The sequence below is a fragment of the Pelobates fuscus genome, chromosome 4 (assembly GCF_036172605.1).
Source record: "Pelobates fuscus isolate aPelFus1 chromosome 4, aPelFus1.pri, whole genome shotgun sequence".
In the NCBI taxonomy this organism is placed as follows: Eukaryota; Metazoa; Chordata; class Amphibia; order Anura; family Pelobatidae; genus Pelobates; species Pelobates fuscus.
In genome coordinates this window covers 132,822,589-132,846,086 of record NC_086320.1, presented here as the reverse complement: position 1 = coordinate 132,846,086, position 23,498 = coordinate 132,822,589, and the positions used below count along the sequence as shown (strand labels likewise).

At 42.5% G+C, this 23,498-nt stretch overlaps 1 protein-coding gene across 1 annotated transcript in view; it reads right to left on the bottom strand.

Annotated features, from left to right (window-relative positions):
• The window catches only part of DOK6 (docking protein 6), a 520,118-nt gene that overhangs the window by 146,547 nt on the left and 350,073 nt on the right, over positions 1 to 23,498 (bottom strand). The window contains exon 4 of the mRNA XM_063453051.1: positions 1,825 to 1,944. Within this exon, the coding sequence (XP_063309121.1) occupies positions 1,825 to 1,944 (120 nt within the window). The remainder of the gene's footprint in view (positions 1 to 1,824; positions 1,945 to 23,498) is intronic.

Genomic DNA, 23,498 nt, shown 5'->3' with positions numbered 1-23,498 from the left:
TATTTTTTAATCTTAATTTTCTGTCCAGACCTAGATTGTGGGCGCCGCCATCTTTGTGTGGGTAGATGAAGGCCCTGTGGCACACGTCATCTTTCCACACTAGATAGCGCTGTAAAATTCCTGTGCATGCCAAGTTAAACATTTGGGCATTCGCTATGGGAATTTCATCCATTAATTCATTCATTCATCAGAAAGACGAAGAAATGAATATAAATTTCTGATGAACAAACACCGAATATCAGTGTTTGTTTGTTCGTTCAGTTTATTACAAGGAGGAAGCTACCGATGCGCAGCTCCCTCCTTGTAAAATGTAAAAATAGAAGCGGTAGGAAGCAGCGCTCCCCGCCAATTCCTAAGCCCCCATGTTTTCCCTCACTCTATATGACCCCTATAATAGCATAAGGGAGATTGAAATCTCCTGAATGCCCCTAATCGCTATGCCGTGAGTAGGGGCATGTCTACTAAACAGTAAGTATCCTGTGGCTGGTCACTGTTGTAAAAATAACCCCCTCTTTCAACAAATGGCCCCACGGTGGGGCATCTATTAACTATGGGGTGGGGATATAGTGTTCCCCACAAGCCCCAACCCATGGCCCACGAGTGGGGGCTATTCAACTAAACGGGGGACATAGGGTCCCCCTTGGCCCCCATTCATGAGCGGCAGGTAGGGGCCCTAAATGTAAATGAGGGGGGACCTACCTTCTTCCACCCCAGTCCCCACCCATGAGCGGCAGGTAGGAACAGTTAATGAAAATGGTTTGGTGGGCTATTGTCCTCCCCCCTCCCCGCCCCCACACATGAGTGGCAGGTGGGGCCCTAAATTAAAATAGGGGGGAACTATTGTCCTCCTCCCCCGGCCTCCACCCATAAGGGGCAGGTGGGGCCTTAAATTACCTTAGGGGAGGATCTATAGGCAGTAGGTTCCCCTTCAGTTTAATAGCCACCACTGGCGCGGCATGGGTGGGGGCTCAGGAGGGGGGACACTAGGGTTATTTTTTTAAATTTTTTTTTTTTACAACAGTGAGCAGCCACAGGCTGTTTATTAGACATGCCCCTACGCACTTTATAACGATTAGGGGCAGAATTTACTAATACTAAGTAATCTTTACTTAGTATTAGTAAATGTGGCTGAAAGATCAATTTAGGTCTTTCAGCCTTTTGGTAGATAACTCCCTAATTCAAACGGTATTAGGAAGCTATCTACTAAGCAGCTGCAAGATGCAGCCGCGGCACGAATAGGATCGGAGTTTCATTTATTCAAATTAAATTCTGATCCGTACAAAGTCCTGAATTGCGTCCTAACACGAATGGAGAAACTGTTCTCATTCTGTTGAGACGAAATTGGATAGTTTTGCTGGTGACCTGTCTAAATGACAGGACGTTTGGGAATACTGACAGGAAACATCGCAAGATCACGGAGGAAAGGTAAGAATTGTGGGAAAATGTCTCTGACCACAGGAAAAGGAGCACACTTTATTCCTCCGCTGGTCAGGCATAGGAAACCTCCATTAGACAAAATAGTCTGTACTTTGTACTTTGTAGAGCAGACAGGAAGAAATGAAGAACAGATCCTGACAGAGGGAGAGAAGCGGAATCGACTGGGGAAAGGTAAGTTCAGCATGACAGTGCAACTTTAACATTTAACATGCTAACTGAGGCCTGTGCAAAAACTGAGGCCAGTGGTAAAACCATAAAATTCAAAGAGGGTGTACATTCTTTTTCCCATGACTATATTTAGCCATATATAAAAAATATATATTTAGTGTAGATTAGACGTATATATGTATATATATTAAACATTATAAATGTAGCAAAGTAACTCACCATTTTGTTCTCTTTGCACCCCAGCAGCAAGTAGGTCAGGTTCCCCAAGGCTTATGTCATTAAGTCTGGTTCCCAGGCATTCCACACATAAAAACTTGCACCATTCTTCTGCTTCCAATTCTAAAAAGAACAAAAAAAACATGCAATCATTTGAAAATGTATCAATTTATAAATCAAATGTTACATGCTGAGTAAAATTTAACAATACCAAATAAAAATATTACAATATACTAATTCTAATATCCAATACATACATTTGTGTTTTAGGCTAACATAGATATAGAATTAAATAAAAACAGTTTGTGGCTTAAATATTCAACATTACTGCTTTTTGGAGCAGACCTCAGTAAAATATTATGGTTCCAATAACAACTTTCATATCTCGATTGATAAGATCACCATGTGTTTGTGGCAAACATATAAACTATTCTTACTGTTTGAATGTAAATGTCAATTTGTTCTACGATATATTGCTGTCTTACATTTATCATTTTAGCAATGCAGCTCTTTCTTTCTTTCTTTCTTTGTTTTATGGTTTTTAAGAAGGTGAATCTTCTGGTTCTGTTTGACAAATATGGCAAATTGTATGCAAATTGTATGCACTGGCCACCAGTAACCTATAATATATTCCTTATGTTCCTCCACATGAGAAACAAGTAGATGTGGCATTCCTTCATCCAAATGGAAGAGAGAGTTGTATGCCTTCACTACCAGGTACATCCATTCCACAAACTGTTTTTAGTTCAGTTAAAATAAGTCAGCTACATACTGTGATTAATGAAGAACTGATCATACCAAGCCTGGTATTTTTGCAACTTCTGGACAACTTAAATTGAGCTTGACAGTGAGAGATAGTTGCAGTAGGTGAGTTTGAAATTTATTGAAAAACCAATTTGAAGATATTTTACTTTTGCAATGCTTTGTGCTTGCCGTTTACAAAGTCGTGCATGCTACTTACAAACCACTTATGGATATACTCTTATCAATGGATAAAAGGATATTAAGATATTATAATATTTTCCAATTAATACATAGATACTACCATGATTTTATCTTGTGATAAATTCTGCATCAGTATTTTAGAATCTATGTGAACTATCGTTATGTATTTTTAACTAAAAATATACAGATGATACTCGAAACATTAGAATATCGTGCAAAAGTTAATTTATTTCAGTAATGCAACGTAAAAGGGGAAACTAATATATGAGATAGACGCATTACATGCAAAGCAAGATAGTTCGAGCCGTGATTTGTCATAAGTGCGATGATTATGGCTTACAGTTCATGAAAACCCCAAATCCACAATCTCAGTAAATTAGAATATTACATGCAATCAATAAAACAAGGAGTGTAAATAGAATATCGGACCTCTGAAAAGTATAGGCATGCATATGGACTCAGTACTTGGTTTGGGTCCCTTTTGCAGCAATTACTAATGTGCTTTGATACAGCACTTTGGGAACATCCAACTTCCTTTGCAATTACCTTTTTGAGGCTTTCCCTCCTTATGGAGGGTGTCAATTATGGTTTTCTGCACAACTGTCAGGTCAGCAGTCTTCCCTAGGATTGTGATTCCTACTGAACCATACTGAGAGACCATTTAAGAGCTCAGAAACCCTCTGCAGGTGTTATGGCTTACTTGGCTGATTAGAGTGGGACACTGTACGCTTAGAATATTGCACCTTTTCACAATATTCTAATTTACTGAGATTGTGGATTTGGGGTTTTCATGAGCTGTAAGCCATAATCATCGCACTTATGACAAATCACGGCTTGAACTATCTTGCTTTGCATGTAATGCGTCTATCTCATATATTAGTTTTCCCTTTTACGTTGCATTACTGAAATAAATAAATTCAAATTTTTCGAGTATTACCTGTATGTACTGTGCTGGTTGTCACGTTTTCTAAACCATCTGTTGTTAAGGGTACAATATACTTAACAGCATTAGCCGAAATTCTGATAGGTTACCCACTACCTATGAACAAAACCTGGTAAGGAATACATATTGCCTAAATAACATTTATTTCAGTTAAAAATGTATCAAATAGTCTCTCTCCTCTGGAAGACACTGGATCAACTCTATGCAATTTAACAGTATGTGGTTTTTAATAACTCCAAGCCAATGCTGTTCATGAGCTGAAGAATGGCTGCACAGCCAATTAAAATGATCACTAAATTAATGGACTGGCTTGGTCTTTCCTCCAGAATACAAAAGCTACTGGTAAAGATTTGTGACAGTTCTTTTAATTAAAAGACTTGTTTGTGACTACAAAGCATAACCTTATTTTTCAACATTACACAAAATTAATCAATTTTAGTGAACAGATGTAGTTTTACTTTGCTAAAATTTAGCTTCTAATACAAAGGTAAGTTTGTCTAGCGTGATAAATTACATATTTTCTACATGCAAACATTATGCAGTTGTCATTAAATAACAGAAGCCAAAATATGTGTATTTTATTAGCTTGAACAACACAGTGATAGTTGCATACGCAGATCATACAGATTTATTTTGTTGACTGGTTTCTCTAACTAATGGAACTGCTAAGGCACAGAGGAATATTGTGTACAGGTGCATGAATTGTCAGTATGTCTGTATTGTAGGTCTAGAATAATAATTATGTACTGAATATGGCATAGTATGTTAATTGAGCCTACTCTATAGCAGGAGCGAGATGATAAGCATTGTTCCTGAACAGTGAAAGTAATTTCATTAATTATATTGTATGCAGTCATTCATTTTACATTGTAATATAGAACTGAAATAGAAAAAGTGAATAATTAAAAATAATCCACAATATTATTGTATTAAGTAAACTTTTCAGAATATTTTCATATACCTTGACCATTGTGGTTCAAGAAGGAAACACATTTATAAGCTATGCATTTTGTGATGTAATTACTGGACACGATTAATATTATGTGGAGTAATTAATTTTAAATTATAATATAGAACTGAGATGAAAACAATGGACTTTTAAAGGTATATATATATATATATATATATATATATATATATATATATATATATATATTTGTGTTAGGTGCTTATGATAGTACAGAGTGAAATACCATAATTAAATGTAGGATAGTTAAAAGGGCAAGTCGGTTGTGGTGTGCCGGAACCGACGATGAGGTAGGCCTGAGAAAGAAGAGGGCCTACCCAGGAAGAAGAAATAGAAAGGAAATAAATGTTAAAATGTGGTGTAGTGGGAGGATCATTCAACGCTGACCTCGAACGGTAGGAGCAAGGTAAGGGGTGCGCCTTAAGTAGGCTAGGAGTGGATACCAGCACCTACCACAAATCCAGGCCAAATTGCCTTAATACTTGTGTTTAGAGATGTCCCGAATAGTTAGCTGGCGAATAGCTCCTGGCGAACATATGCGATGTTCGGTCCGCCCCCTATTCGTCATCATTGAGTAAACTTTGACCCTGTACCTTTTTTTTTAGACAGAAGTGTGTTATATTTGAGCATGCTAGGCTGAACGTGCGTATATCATGGCTAGTTGCCCTGAGGGTATGAGTATATAGCAGTACATTGTTGTGAAAGATGGCTGTCATGTTTAGGGTGTAGCTTGCACGTTATCAACTGTGTATTTATATCAGCAGCTCCACCACTAGTTATAAATCAAGTGTGAGTTGCCCCATGAGATAAGACTAGTGAATAACATAATACATGAATGGTTAAGGTAAAGGCATGTAAGGAACTATGACAATAAACTCTTTAGGAGGTGAAATAATGACGTGTTTAAACGCTTGCTACTTTACGATTAGTTAATGTGCAGAGAGCAGTTCATGTGATCAAAGGCATGGTGTGGAGGATCGGCTATAGTGGGACATGCTTGGCAGGCTGCTGTTTACTGCTTGTGCTCATCCGATCCCTTCTGGGTGCCAAGTGCAGACCCTGGGTGTCCCTGATACCTGGAACAACAAAGGCAAGTCTCTGGCTGAGTGCCGGGTTCACGGCTTGAGGTGGTGGAAGCTTGTTTTGTCGGGTGGTCGGATCTGTCCCGGTGGTGCTTCACGTCTGGTGCGGGATTGTGATGGCTTAAGGTGGAGGCGAGTGCTTGACGTAGGGAAGGCTCTGCATTTCTGTTTGTGCCTCCGGTCCCGTCTTCGATGCCTTTTGCATTGGTGGATTTTAATGGGGACTGCTTCGCTTAGCTGTGGTGGAGCTTGTTGGGGCTGTGGTGGAGCTTGTTGGGGCTTCCTGCTTGTTGTTTGCTTCCAAAATTGATTAAAGAGTCTGTCCAGCTTAGACTCAATATCCTGCCGTGCTTTGCTGGTACCAGGAGGACACGAGGCTGCTGCCATATTGGGAGAGTCGCAGATGAGTATGTCAGCCTGGGCGGCTGTGCTCTGTGCGTCCATTAGCTCCAGACAGCCTCTCAGGGGTGGACCGGGATAACCCCCACCGGTCCGAGGAGGGAGGTAACGGAGCTCCTGCCAGGAAGTAGCTGCTCCTGGGCAACCCAGGATCGGGAGATCGGCCGCCTCTCCTGCCCGGTGAGCACCAGGCCACACTTGCCACGCAGAGGTAAGTAAGACTCTGTCGAGTTGCTGACCGCTATTAAGCATGTCGGGTCGGTCAGGTAGGAGCCACATTGCTGGGTCATCCCCTTCTGGGGTGAAATTTGCTTGTTGATAGCTGCTTAAAGTGAGATATTGAGGGACAGCACCCCAAAATGCCCTTTTTAGGGCTAGAACATCTGTCTGCTTTCTTTTTTCCTGTGTAATCTAATTGCAGTTGCCTGAATGCCAGCGTGTGTGTCAGGCTCACAGTGTATACTGTGCCCACTTGCCCAGTGCCACCACTCATATCTGGTGTCCCAAAAGCTTGCCTTTAAAAAAAAAAAAAAAGTTTTTGACTGTAATATAATAGCAGTCAGTTTCCTTCACACGTGTGCGTTTCAGGGCCTCTCAGGGCACAGTGTCACACCAGTGCAACTCATATCTGGTGTAACAGTATTGTACATTTAAAAAAAAAAATACAATTTTGACTTTAATAGATTGAATAGCAGTTAGTTGTCTGCAAGCGTTTGTCAGGCCTACAGCATCTACTCTGCCAACTTCTGGCAGTGCACAGTGCCACTCATATCTGTTGTCACAGTAGCTTGCACGCATAGTACCACTAATCAAAAAAAAAATGACAGGCAGAGGTAGGCCACCCCGCAGGGGCCGTCGTGGTCGTGCTGCTGTGATTTCCTTTGGCCCTAGAATAATGCCCAGTGTTCAGAGGCCACGTACCCTGAACTCGAAAAGCTCTGAGGACATAGTTGACTGGCTAACACAGGACACCCAATCGTCTACAGCTTCCGCTCGGAACCTTGACGCACCATCCTCCTCCAGCTTAGTTTTGGGCACCTCTCAAGTTACCACTCGCCCGCCTGCCGCCACCCCCAACACTAGTACCAAAGCCGCTTTGCTTGATCTGTCTGAGGAGTTATTTACACATCAGTTGGAAGAAATGAGTGATGCGCAACCATTATTGCCAGAGGATGTAGATAACAGGGATATGTCTCAGTCAGGCAGCATTACACACATGGACGTACGGTGTGATGATGATGATGTTGTACCCGCTGCTGCTTCCTTTGCTGAGTTGTCAGATACAAGTGAAGCGGTTGATGATGACGATGCATCCGTGGATGTCACATGGGTGCCCGCTAGAAGAGAAGAAGAACAGGGGGAAAGTTCAGATGGGGAGACAGAGGAGGAGGAGACGAGTTGGAAGCAGGGAGAGGTCATCGCAACGAGCTAGTGGCACAGTCAGACAGCATGCATCGACACCCGGGGTCAGCCAGACAGCACGCCAATCAACGCATGCTGTTGCCACCACCAGAATGCCATCATTGCAGAGCTCAGCAGTGTGTAATTTTTTGGTGTGTCTGCCTCTGACAACAGCGATGCCATTTGCAACCTGTGCCAAAAGAAACTGAGTCGTGGGAAGTCCAACACACACCTAGGTACAACTGCTTTGCGAAGGCACATGATCGCACATCACAAACACCTATGGGATCAACACATGAGTACAAGCAGCATACAAATTCAAAGCCGCCATCCTCCTCCTGGTCCAGCATCTTCAGCCACGTCAACCACTGCTGTCCTCCTTGCCCCCTCTCAACCATCCGCCACTCCGTCTCTCGCCTTGAGCAGTTCCTGCTCATCTGCCCACAGTCAGGTGTCTGTCAAGGACATGTTTGAGCGTAAGAAGCCAATGTCACAAAGTCACCCCCTTCCCCGGCATCTGACAGCTGGCTTGTCTGAGCTCTTAGCCCGCCAGCTTTTACCATACAAGCTGGCGGAGTCTGAGGCGTTACAAATATTTCTAGCTATTGGGACACCGCAGTGGAAGGTATCCGGACGAAATTTCTTTGCACAAAAGGCAATCCCCAACCTGTACTCGATTGTGCAAAAGGAAGTAATGGCATGTCTGGCACACAGTGTTGGGGCAAGGGTCCATCTGACTACTGATACCTGGTCTACTGATACCTGGTCAGGGCAGGTATATCACCTACACTGCACATTGGGTAAACCTGCTGACGGATGCCAAGCATGGAATGCGTGGCTCTGCAGGGGAGTTGGTGACACCGCCACGACTTGCAGGCAGGCCTGCTGCCACCTCCTCTACTCCTCCTACTCCATCCTCTTCCATAACCTCCTCGGCTGAGTCCTCTTCTGCTGCTGCATCTTGCTCCACATCAACGGCATCCCCCCCAGCTCCCCAGGTACTATTCCACATCCCGGATAAAGCAGTGTCACGCCGTCTTGGGGTTGACTTGCCTGAAAGCAGAGAGTCACACCGGACCAGCACTCCTGTCCGCCCTGAATGCACAGGTGGATCAGTGGCTGACTCCGCACCAACTGGAGATCGGCAAAGTGGTTTGTGACAACGGAAGAAATTTGTTGGCGGCATTGAATTTGGGCAAGTTGACACATGTGCTGTGCATAGCACATGTGTGTAATATGATTGTACAATGCTTTGTGCATAAGTACCCAGGCTTACAGGATGTCCTGAAGCAGGCCAGGAAGGTGTGTGGCTATTTCAGGCGTTCCTACACGGCCATGGTGCACTTTTCAGATATCCAGTGGCGAAACAACATGCCAGTGAGGCGCTTGATTTGCGACAGCCCGACACGTTGGAATTCAACACTCCTAATGTTCGACCACCTGCTCCAAAAAGAAAAAGTCGTTAACGACTATTTGTATGACCGTGGTGCTAGGACAGCCTCTGCGGAGCTGGGAATTTTTTTGCCACGTTACTGGACGCTCATACGCAATGCCTGTAGGCTCATGCGTTCTTTTGAGGAGGTGACAAACCTAGTCAGTCGCACCGAAGGCACCATCAGTGACATCATACCATTTGTTTTCTTCCTGGAGCGTGCCCTGTGAAGAGTGCTGGATCAGGCCGTAGATGAGCGTGAAGAGGAAGAGGAAGAGTTGTGGTCACCATCACCACCAGAAACAGCCTTATCAGCATCGCTTGCTGGACCTGCGGCAACGCTGGAAGAGGATTGTGAGGAAGAGGAGTCAGAGGAGGAATGTGGCTTTGAGGAGGAGGAGGAAGACCAACCACAACAGGCATCCCAGGGTGCTCGTTGTCACCTATCTGGTACCCGTGGTGTTGTAAGTGGCTGGGGGAAGAACATACCTTCAGTGAGATCACTGAGGAGGAGGAACGGGACATGAGTAGCTCGGCATCCAACCTTGTGCAAATTGGGTCTTTCATGCTGTTGTGCCTGTTGAGGGACCCTCGTATAAAAAGGCTGAAGGAGAACGACCTGTACTGGGTGTCCACGCTACTAGACCCCCGGTATTAGCAACAAGTGCCTGAAATGTTACTGAATTACCGCAAGTCGGAAAGGATGCAGCAGTTCCAAAATAAATTAAAAAGTATGCTTTACACAGCGTATAAGGGTGATGGCACAGCACAACGGGAATCTAACAGGGGAAGAGGTGAAAGTAATCCTCCTCCTCCCATGACCAAGCCGGCAAGGACAGTACGCTTTACAGATGTGTTGTTGATGGAGGACATGCGGAGCTTTTTAAGTCCTACGCATCGCAACAGCCCTTCGGGGTCCACCCTCAGAGAATGACTCGAGGTAGCAGACTACCTCACCTTAACTGCAGATATCGACACTCTGAGGAGCGATGAACCCCTTGACTACTGGGTGTGCAGGCTTGACCTGTGGCCTGAGCTATCCCATTTGCGATAAAACTTCCGGCCTGCACCGCTTCAAGTGTCCTGTCAGAAAGGACCTTCAGTGCAGCAGGAGGTATTGTCACTGAGAAGAGAAGTCGCCTAGGTCAAAAAAGTCTAGATTACCTCACCTTTATTAAGATGAATGAGGGATGGATCCCGAAGGGACTGACAGTGGGCGATACATTCGACTAAAAACGGCCTGATGAGGGGGACGTAACAGGGATTAAACTGATAAGAATAGTACTACTTAACACACCACTCAACGGGGAGTTTCGTCTGTCACTGTGAAGCGGGCGTAACCCTTACACTACCTGATCGATACAACATCATACCTGATGTTTTAAAGCACATTATTCCAAACAATTTAGGAATGTTAGGTGATTTATGCCCTTTATGGATTAAAACCAGACTCTGCATCAACTATGTCATTTTCCATGGGAGTTTTGCCATGGATCCCCCTCCGGCATGCCACAGTCCAGGTGTTAGTCCCCATGAAACATCTTTTCCATCACTATTGTGGCCAGAAAGTGTCCCTGTGGGTTTTAAAATTCACCTGCATATTGAAGTCTATGGCGGTTCTCCCGGTTCGCCTGTTCGCGAACATTTGCGGAAATTCGCGTTCGCCAGTGGCGAACGGAAAATTTTATGTTCGCGACTTCTCTACTTGTGTTAGGTGCTTATGATAGTACAGAGTGAAATACCATAATTAAATGTAGGATAGTAAAAAGGGCAAGTCGGTTGTGGTGTGCCGGAACTGACGATGAGTTAGGCCTGAGAAAGAAGAGGGCAAAAATTAAGTAATCAAATTTATTACAAACAACCAATACAGATACATATATCAACCAGACATGTTTTTAAAAACATCCCTTAATTCTTGTACTGGGTTCGGTATGTATCGTGAGTAAGCGGATGACTTCCAGCGCCCCCGTTGCGTTTATAACATGAATTAGAATGTTGACACTGGAGGCTGTGGATGCTGCTCCTATGCGGAAGGAGTGCCCTGAGTAGTTAGCTGCGTTGAGGCCCAGTTGACCTGACGTAGGTCATGAAGGTTGTAGTGGTGAGTACCGAACCTTGTAATAGTAGTAATGGTTGTGATGGTAGTAAATTATGATGCTGTATGTATGCATCAAGAACCCTGACGGGGCACCACCTGTTGTGCGTGGGATAGTATGGAATGTTTACTGGTATGTGCTGACTGGTTTTGGAGTGAGGTAGAGTCAGGATGTAATGATCCATGTGTTTTGTTAAGTGGGAATAGAGGAGAATAGGAGTAGATTGTGTTGTGTTGGTTGTAGTGAACTCTCTAGGTCTTAGAAATCCATAGAAAGCTATGTATATTGCTGCTTTGATGACAGAATTTGTAGTGGTGTCAAAAGGTTTTAAATCAAGCAGGTTAGATAATGCTTTGAAGATATGGTTATCTATGGGTAGCCTCTGTGATGCACGTGTGGGTTCAGAATGCCTCTGAGTATGGTCTTAATCTGGTGAGAGGCCATGAAACTAGTGTTGTTTGGTTGTAAGATTAGCATATGGTGTTGAATGCCTGTGAGATAAAGTTTGATGGTGTTATATGACATTTTGAGTTTAAGGTGGCAAAAAGAAGCAAAACCCCAAAAAGATGTCATAACAAACGGTTGCATGATGTTATGTTCCAAAAGGAATCTTTTAAATAGTGTAAAAGCCCTGTCGTATGTTTTGTGTGTATTTTTTGATGGTGTCTAGTCCAGTATTAGTTGTTGAAATGTTGGAGTGGTGGTGGCTGTGGGCGCAGCTGACGGGAGTGCTTGATGAAATGCCTGAAATTTAAAACGAGACAAATTGTCAGCAGCTGTGTTACATATACCTGGAACATGGAAACAATATAGAAAGAAATTATGACAAGCTGCCAACCAAGTGAGTTTCCTCAGAAACCTCATGATCGTAAGGGATTTGGAACGACCTTTGTTGATGATGTGACACGTTGCCTGGTTGTCTGAGTAACAACGAACTGGCATATTTGCCCATAAATGACCCCATGCTACGGCATCCGCCACGATGGGATAGATCTCCAAGAGAAATTTAGTGATCCCAGCAGGGACTGTAGCTCTTGGCGGTTGCAAGTACCGAGCTGAAGGTAGCGGTTGATGTAAGTTAGAATGTTCTCTATCTTGTCGTGTGGTAGGCTTGCTTGCATTGTGGCTGAGTCTAATTGAATTCCCAGGAAAGTAATAATTGTGCCTGGCCCCTCTGTTTTCTTAGGGGAGATTGGTACACCTAGTTGCTCAAATAGCTTGGTGGTAGCTTTGAGGCTACTAGGAGGGGAAGTATTTTCCTCGACCAGTAAGAAATCGTCCAGGTAATGTAATACCGTAGGGCATCTGGCTATGTTCAATAGTAACCAGCACAATGCTTCGGCAAATCGATGCTGGACTAGCTACCTCTCCTCCTTGTGTGGGAGTGATAGCTCTAGCCAGAGTGCTAGGCAGGGAGAAATCCTCTACGCCTTCCTGAGACATACTACAAACAAAACAATTAATTAGTGTATGAAAACCACCAAATCGTACTGGCAGGCTAGCTAAACCGGATGGCGAAACATTACACTTGTTTGGTGACAGGTGAGGCCCTACTAGTTGCCAAGTGGCTTGAGAGGCTCTATCTATACGTTGGCGCGAGGGGATTTGAGGCCACCCGTCGTAGTGGCAGGAGTTTTAGGCCTCTCGGTGACTGTAAGACAGAAAAACAGGGGAAGGGAGCAAAATAAGAGGAAGGGGTGAAGGAGGCCGTGGCCTATGTTTAAACAGCATATATGTGTTATATAATAACAAATGTGGCAGGGAAAACAAAATGCTTAAAAATGATGTAAAGTTACATATATATATATATATATATATGTATATTACTGTACTGTAAAAGACGTATGATTGGTTGGATCAGAACATGTGATTCAACCCGAGAATTCATTATGGAAAAGGAAAACTGTATCCTTATGAATGTCGTAGTTTAAAACACAGAAATGAGGCCTGTAATGTAGGCTGAACCAACTTGAATGAAATGGATAAGTATGGAAGACCCCTGAAAGCGTGGGAGTCAAAATGATCCGTACAGATATGTTAGCTGTTTTTTATGAACATTGATAGAATACTGATACCTTTAAACAGTAATGGAAATAATCTTGTATTTAATCAAGCAAATCGTTAACCGAATGGTATATACATGAAATGATGAAATGTAATCCACGAAAGGATTTATGCGTAATACATAGCAAGAAAACCGAAACACAATGTGAAGGGAAACAGAAGCTGGGACGAATAGTTTAAACGTATGAATTTTATGCGAACAGCAGCAAGCGTGTTTAAGCATATCATGAATTAAGTGCCGAACGGCAAAACAACCGAAATGATAACTTGTTTCACTGTAGCAAGGGAACAGTTATATGCCAAATGATCACTGAACTAATATATATGATTAGACGAATAACTGTACGAAATGAAGCCGCGAACGGACGCGATCTACGATGAAGACCGGAGTAGGAAGAAGCTGGATGGACAGAAAGGCCTGCGACAGGATTGGTGGACACAGCTTGCCGCGGAAAAAAACTCGTGGATACAGAAAACCAAGATGGCGTCTGAGAGAACCCAGAAGTGGATCATCATTCAACGCTGACCTCGAACGGTAAGTAGCAAGGTAAGGGGTGTGCCTTAAGTAGGCTAGGAGTGGATACCAGCACCTCCCACAAATCCAGGCCAAATTGCCTTAATACATATATATTATTTATTTTTTTATTTATTCTGTTTTTACCCCATTGAAAAAGCCTATTGGTGAAACGCTTTTGGATGTATGCTATTGTTTTTAAAACTAATAAATAGATTTTGGTTACTTCATTTATTTCCTGTACCATTATCTTTTAGATACTCCAAAGAAGCCCAGGTGGGGATCATACCACCGATGCTGTTATCATAGAGCTGTTAGCCTGATCTGCCTTTGTGAGTATGATTTTTATTTATATTTTATTGAGAGCACTATTGTTGCCATTTTATCTGTTTTCTGGGTTCCTGATACTTTAATCATTAAGAACACTCACATCATACCCTATAAGCAGTGATGTATCCTGGTTTCGTGCTGCCCTAGACATGACAAAACTCAGGCCCCTCTTCGCCCCCACCCCCCCCTCTTCCCCGCCTTCTAAATACACACACACATTTACTGACAGTCACACATACACTAGCTAACAGACACACACAAATTAACAGACACACACACTCACTCACTAACAGACACACAAACACACACACACTAACAGACACACAAACACACACACACACTCTAACAGACACAAACACTCACTCAATCACTAACAGACACAAACACACACACACACACACTAACAGACACACACACACTAACAGACACACACACACACACTCACTAACAGACACACACACTAACAGACACACACACTCACTCACTAACACACACACACACACACACTCACACACACTTTTTTTTAAATTCAATTCCCCCAGCCTCCTTACCTTTGGGAATGCTGTGGTGGATTCTCGTTTCCCTGTGGTCCAGTGGGGCTGCTGGGCTGCTGGGCTGCTGGGCTGCTGGGCTGCTGGGCGGCCGGCCGGCCGGTGACTGCAGGCGGCGAGGGAGCACTGATCCTCCTGTTCAGCTCCCTCGCGCACCGCAGAGTGATGCCGGGAGCCGGAATATGATGTCATATTATGGCTCCCGGTATCACTCTGCAGCGCGTGAGGGAGCTGAGCAGAGAGCTCACTAATCAGTGCCCCCTTGCCAGCGGCGCCCAACCGCCTGGATTGTAAGTTAGCCGCCAGGCTTACAAGACATTTTCCTGGGCATTTGGGGGCGCCTTTTTTTGCCGCCCCATGGAAAGTGCCGCCCAAGGCAAATGCCTTGTTTGCCTCGTGACTAATACGTCCCTGCCTATAAGTGGGGATTGTACCGCTGTATGCCATACACAGCAGAGCTGGCTTAAGCTCTATCAAATGTGAGTGTAACCCCACTATTTTACTGTTTTATTTATATTAAGTAAAACATATTGCACTATTAGTTTCTCCATATTTTATCACCTCTTTCTGTATACACGGACATCTGAGAAGTGCAAGGACCACTATCCTCTGTCTCTAAAGACCAACATTGAACTAAAGTACCCCATACAAGATTTTTGCCAATCTGGGACCATATACAGAAATATTCACCATCTGACTGTTATATTTTGACCTTTGTGGTCACTGTGATCACTTTTGAGACTCATGGGGTTAGTTTCCCACCTTCCAAGTAATTCTCTGCTCTGAGCTGTTATTAACAAAAGTCAAAAGATATTAGCAGCTACAAAGTATTGATAGATTTTTAAGTGTGTTGCTATTTTTAGTAGTGACGTACTAGTATTTCTTCTCAACTTGACAAAGATTACCACATAATGATATCCTTGTACAAAATTGTAAAAGTGCAAAAAATAGATTTTTGTGTCCCCAATCCCATATTTCAACCCTCTGACAGCTGGTTGAGAGGTAATAATGGGGGCCAGGACTGGAGTGGAGTGGTGGGTTGGGGCTATTAATAAATGGGGGGAACCTAGTGTCCTAGTGTTGTTTTTGGCCTATTTGGAAGAAAAAACATATTTAAAGATAATTATGATTTAATTGAACTATTAGGTTGAAGGGAGGTACATAGATCATTTTATATAGGGGGTTGGCTGGGTGCTTGGGGACCACTAGCCACTGGGTCAGTGAGGGGAGTATTTACTCTAGCATGTTTAAATCCTCATGTTTAATAAATTAATAGCTTCCACCCACTGGCCATAGGTGGTGGCAGGGAGCTACACTAGGTCTAGTCAATTTATTATAATGATAACAACACATACTTACATTCATTCATTCATGGTTGGGGGCTGAGATGGACACTAGGATGTACCCACTTTTAATTTTTATTTTATAGCGCTCTCACCCCCATGGCCTATGGCATTATATGATTTAAAGCCCCGACCTGATGCCTATGGATGGCCAATATTTTTAAATGACTGGGCAGCAAAAGCTGGCTGATTACTTTTTAGTAGATATGACCCAACACATAGTATGGTGGGTTAGAACATAAGGTAGGGGGGCGTGTCCGACTTCCGGCGAGTACGGACGCATGGCATAAGAGCTCCGCCGTTTACCCAGCCTGAAAGCGACAATAATAGCTTTATACTGCGATTTTTTACAAATTTTTACGATACTGAAGAGGCTCCCTGTGACTATGTCACCCCCTAAACAGCAGAAGCTTACCGATGCGGCGAAATCCCGAAAAAAAGATCGGAGAAAGGAATACCAAGATGGCGACGATGTGCATGGTGTGTCGAACGACCACTCAGACAATGAGTAAACTATCAGACACGATGGTTATGGAACGGAGTCTGCACAGAATGCTGCAAGACCTCAGAACCACCATCAGACAGGACTTCCTACATATTGATAGTGAGTTGAGAAAAGAAATTTCATCGTTAGGTGACAGAACCAGCCATCTGGAGAATAGATCCGATGAACTGTGCGCAGCTCATAACGAAGTGGTGGATAAACTTCAGAAACTTTCTGATGAAAACGCTACACTTAAACCGAAACTGGCAGATCTGCAGGATAGGTCAAGGAGGCAGAACATTAGATTTAGAGGTATACCGGACGATATATCTCATGATGCCTTACCTGCTTTTATACTCTATATCTGCAAATCACTAGTGCCAGAGCTACCTGATTCTGCCTGGTCGTTTGATCGCATGCACAGGCTTCCACGCCCGGCTCGAATGGCGGCTGAAGTCCCCAAGGATGTAATTGTGAAGTTCCACTACTATACCCATAAGGACACTTTGCTCAACGCAGCTCGGAAGGCGGGTACTCTATTGAAACCCTTTCAACGAATTTCTTTATTTGCTGATTTATCGGCTTCCACAATGGCACGCTGCAAAGAGTTCATAACCATTACAAAGACTCTACGCAACAATAATGTATCTTATAAATGGGGCTATCCAACGAAACTACTGATCTGGAGACAAAGCAGAACCCAAGTTATTAATGAACCAGCTGAAGGTATGAAGCTCCTCACCTCCTGGGGTCTTTGGATCGCCAATGAGACAACCTCAAGAGACTTGCCAACAACAGATCTTTCCCCGAGGAAACTTCAGCCGGTGTGGAGTATGACGGGATCGTCGGCCACAAACTCATGAACTGTTCCTCTATTTTACACATTTGAGAAACGATGAGTATAATTCATTTTGTGTGCTGCTCTATGGGGCATTGTGCAAATATTTCTTTATGTTCGCTAGTTTAGTTTATTTTTTCAAAGTTCCGTTTTGTGACATATAAGCACAGCAGGCCCTAAGTCCCTATATCATTTAATCTTCCTTCTATGTCTTAATGTAATCCTTTCTAGTGCCACCTGGCTGTTAGAATGTAAGCACACGAGACAGAACGAGAATGTTGACATGCCCAATTGTATGTGTCCTTGCCGTTTGAAACGTGCTAAGGCATAGGGTATCTTTTAGAAACATTCCGTAGCTGTCACCATACCGTGCTTAGCCACGATTACTGGCTGTTAAGTTGTAGCAGCCCAAAAACGGCATACTCTCTATATCTGAAAATTATTGTTTGTTAAATCGTTAATCCTACACATTGTTGGTATGTAGGCTTCTCTGTCACTCATTACACGCTATTTGCCTCAGACGATGCAATACCGATTATCCTACCTGCTAATTACAAGATGTGTGGCCGTTATCGGCATATCGGCATGTGCATGATTATTTCTGCCCATATGTACTTTAATCAGCAGTGTTAACTACATGCCCATCGCTTAGTCACTAAAGAGCGATAGCTCCATGTTGGGAGGCGTTGGGGCGTTCTAATGATTGACACCCATCTGGACGCGTTGAAATTGATATTTACTTGTATTATCCAAGACATACTCCTGATTGCAAGAACAGAGTAACTGTTTACATCTATACAAATTAATAGTTCTACTTATACTTGCATTCATCCGCCCACGCATTCCTTTTGATATGCACTGTTAGACGACTCATAATGGCTTAATTTCTTTATCATATACCTAATTGAAAGTTAAAGCTATCTGTTATATCTTCCTCGTTTCCCTATAGATAGCGTACATTTCGTCTCATTTTATCTTTTATTATAATCAGTAACTACATGTCAATCCGATCATATTAGTTACAGCGTATCATTTACTCGGCAGCAGCAACTCTCCCTATCCCCCAATAGTGACTACAGTATTACTTTGTCATTCGGTTGCTAACATTCCCCCACATCTCACGACACACACAGATATCATTCGGATGCCGATCGCATAGGGAGATTCTTCTTCCTCACACTTAGCTGGCTCGATGAATGCCTACTAATTAATAATAAGGGCCAGACGCCATCTGCACCTTCCACTCATTATGAGGGTTCATGTAGTTTATATTCCTTTGGGGCACTTGTTAGCCTAACTGCAGTTACCCATTAGGACACAACTCTCATCAGGCTGTAGGAGCTCCTCGTCCCCCAGGTCGTGAATTGAGACTCCTATAGTGCTCTCAACATGACCGAGATATATCTTCCTTCTAGAGAAGATAAGTGTGTACATAGTTATTTATACCTTGTTACTTTCTCCTTCTTTTCTTTCCTTTCCTCCTTATCCTCACATCCGAAGACCTCACATGGTGGTCTGACCTCATACTTCTGTGCACATAAGAGGACACAGAATATTAGTATTCTCATCTCTGTACTAGCAAAAAATCAGTTCGCCTCTCTTCCCACGAAGACACTTATATTCACGCATTGGTGCTATACCTACTTATTATGATGGTTAACACAATGAAAATGTTTTCTCTCAACGTCAAAGGCCTCAACAGCCCGTACAAAAGAAGACAAGTCTTGAAAGACATGCATGACTCCAATGCCACTATAGTATGCCTTCAAGAAACCCATCTATGCAATAAAAATCCACCTCAATTGCGCTCCACCAAATACCCTACAGCTTATCATGCTTATGCACCTAACAAATCAAAAGGAGTAGCTATTCTAATACATGCAGACTGGGTGTTTACCCCTACCATACAATACGCGGATTCGACTGGAAGATTGTTAATAATAGTGGGAGAACTCAATGGAATCCAGGTGACGATTTCGTCTTTATATGCCCCAAATGATGCCCAATTCTCGTTCCTTAATAAGGCCATAAAAAAGATCTCATCCCTCAAAAAAGGTCATGTTATAATCTGCGGCGACTGTAACTGCACTTTAGACCCCTCACTAGATATCCAACGTATCAACAATCAAAAGCCTAACAAATTGACCATTCACAATAACAAACTATTCTCCAATCTTATTTTTTCGCATGATCTCTATGACACATGGAGAAATCTGTTCCCGGCTGCCAAGGATTTCACCTACTTTTCCCCGGTCCATTTAACATACACACGAATAGATATCTGCCTGTTAGACAAATCAACATTGCCTCACTTAATAGATCAGACGATAGGGAATAGAACGTGGTCTGACCATGCCCCAATAGTTATTACAATAGCAGTGCCCTATCCTTCGAAAGGCCGAGGTAGATGGAGACTGAATGAATCCATTCTAGACTCACCTTCTGGTTTAGAAAAAATTGCTCATGATTTACAGAACTATTTCGCAATTAATACTACAGATGATACTTCACTTGAAACCCAATGGCTAGCACATAAGGTGGTGATTAGAGGGGAGTTTATAAAAATAGGAGCAGTCAACAAAAAGAAATTTCATAATTTGCAGCATACATTGCTCCAAAAACTCACGACCTTGGAAAACTCCAACAAATCATTCCCATCTCGAACCACAACAAAGCAAATAATAGACATAAGAGAGGAACTCCTAAAACTTAAAGTTCAAGAATTTGCTAAAAATTCAGCAAAACTTCAACAAAAGTATTATGGCTTAGGCAATAAAGCCATCCGATTATTGGCTAATCAACTGAAATCCAAATACCTACAAACGAAAATTCCATTTATTCTCTCGAAGTCACAGGTGAAAATCCATAATCCTACTGACATAGTGAATGAACTGGCATCCTTTTATGAAAATCTATATAACTTAGACAAAGATGTGAATACGCACACCCCAGACAAAGAAGTATTATCCTTTTTGAAACGTATTTCGCTGCCACGGATGACACAACCACAAAATGATTTACTATCAGCGCCATTTACGGAATACGAAGTGGCTACGGCCATCAGATCCCTTCCTAAGCACAAAGCCCCGGGCCCAGGTGGCCTCCCAAATTATTACTATCTTAAACTGGAACCATACCTAACTCCGCACATTACCAAACTTTTTAATAAAATAAAAGAGACTGGCTGCTTCCCCAAAACAATGTTGGAAGCTTACATCATCACCCTTCCCAAACCGAACAAACCGCCTACGACATGCGGTAATCTGCGACCAATTTCACTATTAAACACTGATGTGAAACTTTATGCGAAACTTATAGCCACCAGACTGAAACCCTTGTTACCCACTTTAGTTTCAGAAGAACAAGCAGGCTTTGTGCCTGGAAAGCAGGTAGGAGACAACACTAGATTTTGTATGGATCTAATCGATTGGGCAATTAGTCATCGTCAATCTGGGGTCTTAATGGCCTTGGATGCAGAAAAGGCCTTTTCATCCAATAGCTTTGATATTTCTAATGGTACGAGGCAGGGTTGCCCCTTGTCCCCTCTCATATTTATCTTATGTTTAGAACCACTCATTCATACAATCAAACATGATTCCTTACTTCCAGGCTTTGTCACACCGGCAGGGGAAAAGAAGCTTGCTTTATTTGCAGACGATGTTATCCTTTTTCTAGCAAACCCAAGCTCTACCATACCACACCTCATGAATACTCTAGTCTCATATGGCAAACTGTCATTTTATAAAAACAACATCAGTAAAACCCAAATACTTCCTTTGAATCTTGAGTCCCACGTTGTGACCACCCTAAGGTCGCAATTCCCCTTTGATTGGCGCAAATCTTCCGTTTCATACCTGGGTATCAAGCTTGCCCTTTCACATACTCAAGTCATTAAGGAGAATCACGTAGCAGTCGTATCAAAAATTTCTAAGCAACTGGAATCATGGGATAAATTGAACACCTCCTGGATAGGTAGAGTGAATTCTATTAAAATGATGGTATTACCCCATATACTCTATTTATTCAGAACACTGCCCATCAATATCCCCAAATCAATTCTTACTAAATTCCAATCATCAATCAACGCACATATTTGGAAAAGAAAACCTCTGAGGGTCGCTTCCCGTTCTCTATGGCGTCCCATAAATCAAGGTGGCTTAAGTGTTCCCAATATCACCAACTATCATAGAGCCTCTATATTAGCACAAAGCCTGGACATAATGACAGGGAACACCAGTCCAATCTGGCTCAATCTTGAACAGGCATGCGGTCAACTTCAATCCATATCTGATACTATGTGGTCTAGGAAAAGTTGCACCACACATTCATTGCTACCGTGCACGAAATTTCTTCTGAACTCTTGGAAATCATGGAGCTCGGATCTTTGTCCCATCCAAGAACTGCTTTACTTAGCTCCATTGCAAGCCCTCTCCACGCTATCTCCTGACTTGTCAATACGACATTGGCCTAAACAAGGATTAACCCATGTCTATTCCTTGTTTGACTCCAACGGCCTTCGTACCTTCCCTGACCTGCAAGTCTCTCACAATTTACCACACAGAGATGTCTTTCTCTACCTGAGAGTAAAACATATATTAAATAATGCAGCAATTAAGTATATAGATTTACCGTCACTTAGCAAAATAGGCCATACCTGTTTACCGTCACTTAGCAAAATAGGCCATACCTTAGCAAAATAAAACTCGCATTCCACCGAAATTTCTCACATTATGCTACCTAGCCCAACTAGAAAAGTCCAAAGAAGATAAACTAATTTATATGATAAAATGGGAAAAAGACTTGGACGAAGAATTCCACATCAAAGAATGGCTATCTGCATTGGCAACTACCAAAATATCCTCCAAATGTGTCAATTTATGGGAAGCATATCTTAAGGTTTTGATGAGATGGTATTTAGTGCCCAGCAGGTTGTGTAAAATATACCCGACAACTACTTCCACATGTTGGAGGTGCAACAGAGATAGGGGCACCATGTTACATATTTTTTGGGATTGCCCGAAGTTAGGCAAATTCTGGGACTATGTGAAAAACATTATACTCACTATCTCAGGGATACAACTCGCTCTTCGTCCTGCAATTTTCTTACTCCACCTATTACCAGACGGGACCCACGTTCCCTCGACAGCAGCAATTATCAATACTTTAATAGCAGCAAATTATGTATAGCAGCTCATTGGAAAAGTGACTTTATTCCCTCTGCAAAAGAACTGCTCAACAGAATAAACACTATATATTGCTATGAAAAAGAATGGGCAAAGAAAGGAAACATGTCCAAATTCGAGGAACAATGGAACGGATGGGATATCACATTTAAACAACTTACCAATTTAATCTGACTTCACTCTCCAACAGCAAGTTACTCTTCATACTACAGGTGGGTATATTCGGATGTGGGGATTTTCCTTCTCCTTTTCCTTTCCCTTTACCCCTACCTCCTATTCCTTTACTATTCCATTATTACCTTCCCTAACACTCAGCAACAAACAAATTATCTGAATCAAAATGTAGCAAGTACATCATAGCTAACAAGATCCTATATCTAGATTAGCAATACGGCACGGCCTTCGCTCTGTTACTGAGCACGAATGTAACAGCTGCTTCTAATGCAACTCAATGTAAGCTACCCATTAGTACCCACACATATGCTTTGTATAGACCAATTGTCATAAGAAGTCCAACTGAGTGTGACTATATAGTATACCTCTACAAGGTCTCATCGCTACTCTTCTTATATTGATAGGCCATTGTTCATATAGCTAACATGTATCATGACACATGGGAAAACAACTAGATTTTAGTGGTTTCCCTCGACTCACCATAAATTTGAGTTTAATGACATACATTTATGATCGTTGGAGTGTCACACAATTCAATTGGACCAGTAAAATTTATCGGTATCCCTAATCCCTGATCCCAACTAACACATATAGGACACTCGGTGTGTTTTAAAGCATGTTAGTTATTTCATTCTCTATTCTTGTCAAAGCTTGGGTCTCTATCGCTATATTTATTATAGTTAAAATTGTTTTGTTATTCCTATATAGCGTAATGTGCACATTTATATTTATGTATAGATCCTTAACTCACATCATCTTCGGGACAATGTATATAAGACTATTATGAGCATGTACTTGTACTGTGTAAAAATATGTAAAACTGTAATATTGTACGAACTTTAATTCGTTTGAACCCCCCTTTTCCCCTCCCCTTTTCTCTTCTGTATCCCCTTTTCTACCTATTTTTATATGCAAAACTTCTTCAATAAAA